Source organism: Cyprinodon variegatus, unplaced genomic scaffold (assembly GCF_000732505.1).
Source record: "Cyprinodon variegatus isolate N-32 unplaced genomic scaffold, C_variegatus-1.0 Scaffold110, whole genome shotgun sequence".
In the NCBI taxonomy this organism is placed as follows: domain Eukaryota; kingdom Metazoa; phylum Chordata; class Actinopteri; order Cyprinodontiformes; family Cyprinodontidae; genus Cyprinodon; species Cyprinodon variegatus.
Genome location: NW_015150563.1, coordinates 1,141,240 through 1,148,387, shown reverse-complemented (window position 1 = coordinate 1,148,387; position 7,148 = coordinate 1,141,240). Strand labels below are relative to the sequence as shown.

General features: G+C 43.4%; 1 protein-coding gene across 8 annotated transcripts in view; it reads left to right on the top strand.

The window, feature by feature from the left end:
* mipol1 (mirror-image polydactyly 1) overlaps positions 1 to 7,148 on the top strand; it is an 83,606-nt gene that overhangs the window by 57,962 nt on the left and 18,496 nt on the right. For all 8 annotated transcript variants that reach the window (XM_015374880.1, XM_015374878.1, XM_015374877.1 and 5 more), the window contains one exon: positions 5,179 to 5,232. In XM_015374880.1, coding sequence (XP_015230366.1) covers positions 5,179 to 5,232 — 54 coding nt within the window. The remainder of the gene's footprint in view (positions 1 to 5,178; positions 5,233 to 7,148) is intronic.

Genomic DNA, 7,148 nt, shown 5'->3' with positions numbered 1-7,148 from the left:
CCAACCTACTGACCTACCCGCCTACCTACTGACCTACCCGTCTACCTACTGACCTACCCGCCTACCTACTGACCCAACTCCTTCACTCCTTTTAGGAAGCTAGTCATAATGTTAAGCCTGCACCGTCTACATGTAGAGGAATAGTTAACTAGCTTTTAGCCCAAACGTAACAAATAAGAACATGGTTTACTAAAGCTCTGTGCTCTAAGGAGATTTCAAGCTTGTCAAGTCTTGGCTGCATAAAGAAAATAAGAAATGACAAAATGAGATCAAGTTAAGAAGCAGTGTATAGAACTGAAATGTAAAATCTGTATCAGGACTAAGAGTTTATTCCTTCTGTAGTCTCTGTGGGATGAGTGTGCTGCTGCCTCCTCATGTTGAACTCTGCAGCTCTAGCGGCTTCATACGGACAGACTTCAGCTGTTGTCTGAGCTGTACCTCTGACCCACCCCTCATTCGCACATGTGGCCTCACATTTTAACCTCCCTCCGATTCCTGCCTCCTTCAGCCTCACCAGCGTATCAACTTTACTTCCAGTGACCCCCACCAATAACACTGCTTCACTGTCTTTTAACAACCATCCCCATTACGTTAACACCACCCCTCAATGGTAACACCTTAATCCTGCCTTCATTCCAGTTCTGCGCCGCAGTGAAATATGTTTCAAATGCTGCCATAATCCTCAGAGAAGAAGAAGAAAGAGCACTCCACGCTGGAGGATCCCTCCCCTCCCCATCCTCTCCACCCCTTGTTGCTCGCGGATTCCTCATTCCCTCCTTTCATCTCTCAGGGATTATCTCCCCCAGCAGCTGGGGGTTCTGGGAAATATTAGAAAGAGGGGGTGGGTTATTCCTGAGCGCTCCAACCCGTACGCCAGATGGAGCTTCCTGCTCCTTTCTGAATTGATATCAGGTAATTACAGGTTATCACAGCTCATCTGGAGCTGCTGACCACCTCACTCCCTGACAGGAGCCCCAGAAGCAGACATACAGGTTGATTTAAACACAATTACCCCGAGCGACCAGGAGGACGGAAACAGCTGGAATCACTTGTTGACAGGTGCATGAGACATTAGAGCTCTTTATTCCACTTTTAATTAGTTTTTAGCAGCAGCAATACAGAATAAATCCATAAATTAGCTTTTTACAACTTCAATAACTTGTATAACTTTAATAAGTATGAATTTGATTAAGAGCACTTGAATGAAAACTGAGCGGCTCTTTGTAGGAACCGCAGGCTGTTCTTGTTCTCCCTGATTTTAATAATGAATCCCCTCTAAGCTGAAAAACTTTTCCTTTTTGTTTCTAAATGAGATCAGTGGCTGAGGTTTGATCTTGGTCTTATAGCCTCATTTCTGACTCCTGCTGTCAGTGCAGAGCGGGCTGGGAGGGCTCAGAGCGCTCTGTGTCGTTCTGACATGACGGTTAGTATCAGGAAACTCAACCCTAACTGTGGACCAGTTGATCTGCAGACAAGCTGAGTTACCACACAGAGTTTGGACATAATCCAGTGCCCTGATTCTTTAAACTGTCATTCCCCAAATCAACACGGATTGTTCCAGAGCAGGAAGCTGAGATGTTGGTCAGCGATGCGTTCTGAACGCTCAGAGTGGCTCCAGCAGTACCCCCCCCCTTCAGTGTCCACCATATTGGATCAGTCCATTTGCTGCACATGTTCAGAAAGGTCCAAACAGGCAGCAGCAAACCATTTGAAAACAAACGATGTGAAGAGCTGTGTTGCCTTTTTAATGGACAATAGGCCTACAGAAAAGGGGGTATGAGAGAGGGGGAGAGACATGCGGGAAAGGACCACAAGCCAGATTCAAACCCGGGTCGCCCGCATCGAGGACTAAGGCCTCCATACATGGGTGGTGTGCGCTAACCACTGTGCCACCAAAGCCGCCCCAACTTAGCTCTAGTCACTTTATTTAGCGACTTTTCAGACCCCTCTAGCACTTTTAGTTTAAAAAAGCGCCTAGCGGAAAATCTAGCGACTTTTTTCTGCTACTGGAGACTTTGGAGACAACATCTAAAAGCAGCGAACTCTGCTCTCCAGAGCAAGTAGATTGGTAACCCCGCCTCCTGCTCTCCTCTATCTTGTCTGCTGTCATGATTCATGCAGCTATTATTTCATCCAAATGAAAAATGGAGAACAGAGAAGCAGATCATGGCTTGTCTACAGTGAAAAGAAGGACTGGGTTATTTACTTTTGCCTTTTTGGAAACACAGGAAGGAGCAATCAGCTAAGTGAGCTTAGTGCTTGGAAAAAAAATCTTTCATTCCTTTAGAGAAAAGTCAGCTGAGAACAAAACATAGAGAGGAAAACAAGAAGAGAGGGACAAAACCTAGAACAAATAATGGATGTCTATTCTATTAACATTTCTCTATCTGTAGAATGGGTCTATTTTATGTGTTGTCTTCTCAGTTCACAGGCCCCCCTGCCTGTCTTTGTCTAGGGCCCCAAATTTTCTAAATCTGCCCCTGAGTGCTGGGGGAAGACGGTGACAGGGGGGTCTGTTCTGGATAGGGGGGGGCAGCAAACAGTCCCTCTTGTCCAAAGTTTGGCAACCCAAACTGCTGAAAGAGCCATATTGGACCAAAAAAACGAAAAACAAATCTGTCTTTAGCCGCAAAAATGTTAAAGTCTTCTATAAGCCTCATATGGCGACACTAAGTTTATTAGCTCACTTTAAAAAAGGACTACCTGGGCTTAAATCTATAATAAGCATTCATGATTAAATGTTTATCTAGGAGCAAATGTCACATAAAGTGACTCTGCTTTACCATATTTGATGATTTAAGTTTAAATTCCATTACAATATTAATGTATTAGGTTTGGCTGCATTGATGAAATTATAAAAACACAATAAAGAAATCAGATTTTTGGTGTTATTTTTATTTTGAGGATTCCCATCCCTGCATCAGAGTGCTACCTGTTGGATCTATGAACGGTTTTCTATGCTTGCAACCAAACTAGCAGCAGTAGTGGAGTTTAGAGATGCAACCCGCTCCTTAAATTCATCTTTGCTCTCCTCTAATTTATCCAGAAGTTCTGCAATTGCACTTTTTCTCTCCCTCCCAGCTTGGTGGTGGGCTGCATATGTAGCTTGCCTTCCCTGGAAAGGCCTTTCCTAATTTGATAACTTCTCATTAAAAGAAAACATACAAGCAATCCTTACTCATTTATAATGAAAGAAAATGATTCGCTCCATTCTTTGAATCCTCTGTTCTCTTCAGCTATCTTCCTTTTTTTCCCTTTTGGATCCATGGTCTGAGACACACCCACCACTTTGTTTACAACAGCCACCTGCCTGGCACCTCCCCACGCTGAAACCTGCTGCAGGGCTTGACAGAAATGTTTTCATTTATTGTTTAAATTTATTTATTATACTTTTTTGCAGCATTGGGAACATAATGAATCTTTTTTTACCAAAGAAAGAAAGAAAATAATCTTTTCCATTTTCATAGATTTTTGAAAAAGCTCCATGGAGCTGCAAGGGGGGCATTAAAAAGGCAAGGGTTCCATTTTAACTTAAAAAAGCTTTGTCTCGGCTGCATTTCTTTAAACCTAAGCAGTCCCTGATTGGCTGCTGTGACGTGATTTTACAGAGAAGTTCAGCTTGTTTTATCTTCACCGGTCACTTCTCTGTCTATGTGGTGCCGCTGTTTGAAGCCTCATTCCTATTGAGGTGAGGTCGGAGCACAAACCGCCGTCACCGTCCGGGTTTCACCGCTGGCCGCTCCCCCACCCTTCCCGCTGCGGTATGATTTGGGATATTAAACATAAATCCACAGCCTTTGTTCTGAACGCAACTCAATGCTAAACAGATTGGGTTTTTTTTGTTTGTTTTTTTTATTTATTGACAATGATTGTAGATCAGATTTTTTATTTTTATTTTTTTATGATAAATTAACAATAATAAATATTTAAGGTTTAAAATAAAAAATGATGCTGCTGCAGAAGAGCTAGGTTCCCAGCGGGACTTTGCAGTCGGTGTTCCAGTGAGGCTGCTCTATACGAGACCAGGCCAAGCAGGAGCAGTCATCCGGGGAGGACTCAGAGTAGAGCTGCTGCTCCTCCATATCGAGAGGAGCTAGTTGAGGTGGCTCGGGCATCTGGTTAGGATGCCTCCTGGACGTCTCCCTGGTGAGGTTTTCCAGGCACGTCCCACCAGGAGGAGGCCCAGGGGGAGACCCAGGACACCCTGGAGGGACTATGTTTCTCGGCTGGCCTGGGAGCGCCTTGGGATTCCCCTGGAGGAGCTGGACCAAGTGGTTGGGGAGAGGGACGTCTGGGCCTCCCTACTGAAGCTGCTAGATTAAAAAAACATCTGGGAATGAAGCAGTTTTTAGTTTTTATCAACTCCAGTAGGTGAAGTTTTTCAATAGCTTCTTGTTTAATGTTTAGCTTCATTAAAAACTTCAAATAGGTTTAAAAAAGAATGACATGCAGGAAAAACTCAAGTTAAAGTTTTAATAAAAACATTTGGCAGACATGAGAGATGAAATTAGGACGTTTGTTGCATCTACATGCAAGAGACGGAACAAAGGTGGAGGAATACAAGCAGCTTTAATCTGCCAACAGAACTCCTACCAGAACCTTTGGAAGCCTCCTTAATTCCAGGAACTTAAAACTCTCAGAGCAAAAAGCCGTGAGACTGAATATTTCCACCTTTTCCATTCTAAGATCTGCTCGATTTTAACTGTGCTATGTGACTGACCAATCCATCCTATTTCCTGATCCGGGTAACAATTCCTGTACAGCCCTGGAGCAACGTCATTGAAATGGCTTCGACCAACCAACTAGAGGAAGATGTTTCCAGATGATATCAGTAAATAAGAGAGGAGGAGGATCATTGGTCTGAAACTGAAGGAAGAACAGCAGAAAATGTGAGATGAAGAAAAGGTGCAGATTTTGTAGGATCAATCAGACAGCAGGAGAGACGAGAACCAAAAGGAGGAGCAGAAAGGAGCAAAGATGAACAACTAGACTTAGACTTTAAGGCCTTCAGTCTACAGGGAGTAGGGAAGGGTGAGCGCTGTGGAGAGAATGAACCAACAGAACATTTTCTAAACATTTGGTCCAATGCTAACTGGTCTGTTCTGGTGCAGCACTTTATTTTATTCACTTGTTGATTGTGTGAGAAAGACTGACCCCTCTCTCTGTGTGTGTCTGCAGTGTAAATGGATGAAAGAGGACCTGCTGCAGCAGAAGGACCAATCAGTCAGCCAGGTAAACACTTCCTGATGACTTTAACTCAACCTGCTGGACATGAAGCTGTGTTGTTCCTGTCGATCATTCATCGGTTTTTCCTCCTGCTTCTGTCATTTCTCTCATTCTTCTTTCACTGATTACGGCTTCCATCTTTCATTTAGAAACATGTCGTCTATGTTTATCATGTTTATAATGTATAAACAGACGAGAGGAAAAACTCCCTTTAAACAGGAAGAAACCTCCAGCAGAACCAGGCTCAGTGTGAGCGGCCATCTGTTGATGCCTACTGGGGTTCAAGGAGACAGAAGCAGACATAGAAAAAGAAGCATAGATACAAAAGGCAAATGTCAACCAGCTCCACAGGAAACACACAGCCAGGCAGACGGGCTCCGAGCCAGCTCCCATGTCAGAGGATGAAGAGAGCACATCCAGTTAGTCACAGTCAGAGAAACAGGACTACACTGAAAAACAGGCCAAGCTCCAACATCTAGAAACAAAGGTGTTGATGGCCAGATGAAGCTACTATGAGAAAAAGCAGAGAAAGCAGAACGTTAGAGATTGAACTAACAGATTCTGCAGAGTGGGAGAATAGAGATAGAATGATGAAAAATGGGTCCCTATGTCCTCCAGCAGTCTAAGCCTATAGCAGCAGAACTATAGCAGCAGCATAATGACTGGAGTGTGAACTTTGGGAAGGTTTAACAGATGGAATCCTAAAGCACTGCTTTGTCTCTGGTTACCATCTGCACATGGGTCACACACCAAATAATTAGATGAATTAAAAGGCAGGACTGGGTCCTCAGATGAAACCCTGACGTAGAGAAACATTTTTAATTTCTGTCCAGATAAAATCTTCAGTCCTAAAAACTTTACCAAAGACAGTGAGAATCCAGGCTGTTTTATGGATCCTTTATGTGCAGATATCTCCTACCTGCCTGCATGATCCTGGCTAACATGTTTAGCTTCCTGCTAAAACCCTGCACCTGTCTCTTTGCTTAAGGCTTAAAGCTCAAAGACTAAAACACAGTAAAGAAGAAGGAATCTCAGACAAGAAGAGAAGAATGAATCTTTTTGTGCTAACAAATGTTCTCTTGCATCTCTGCCTGCATCCTTTTTTTCCTGAAATAAATTAAATTTTGTTATTAATGTATCTCTGCTCTGTGTATCCCCCTCAAGCCTGTTAATTAGGCTGGGCTCTGGGGGGATTAGAACCGAGAGAGCATTTTAATTTCACACAGAAACATCAGCAGCTGCCGTCAAATTAGCGCCAGACACTCAGTGAGCTGCTGAAAATCCTGCAACCCGAATCACAAACCAGCGTCTCTGGATGAACGTTTAAATCAGGCCTTTGAACCGATTTTTACCGAAACTTTCCAGCTAATGAAGTAATGAAAGTTTCAGCAGCTATGCTGACATCAGAGCTCTGCTGCATGCTTTAAATGATATACACTGTAAAAATCAATCACAGGAGCACAATCTATGGAAACATTCAGGAAAATGTCTCCTTTAATTCAGAGTCATAAGGATAAATCTTCCCTGTTATGAAAGATGAAGCCACAGACCATCAACATGATGATGATGATCCTCCTCCTCAGACCCTGGAGCGATCAGATGACTTTTATTCCGGCTCATTTCAGCAGAAGAATAAAGCTTAGATCACCTAAAGGTTGTAGGACATTGGCCCCAAAGGGCCCCAGTTTGTGGCCCCTAGCAGGCTGTCGGGAAGGCATCCCACCACCTCCAGACTACGGTGACTTTAAATGAAACCAAAGGTTTATTAGTTTGTCTTTTAAAGATGACAGTGAGGTTATTAAAGGAGAAGTCCGGTCAGCAATGAATAATCAAAGGATCCTTATTTATAATACGTTTGAGTTAGAGTCTCGGAGCGGCCATTTTTGTTCTAAATATAGTAACCCCTCCCTCCTGCCATCTTC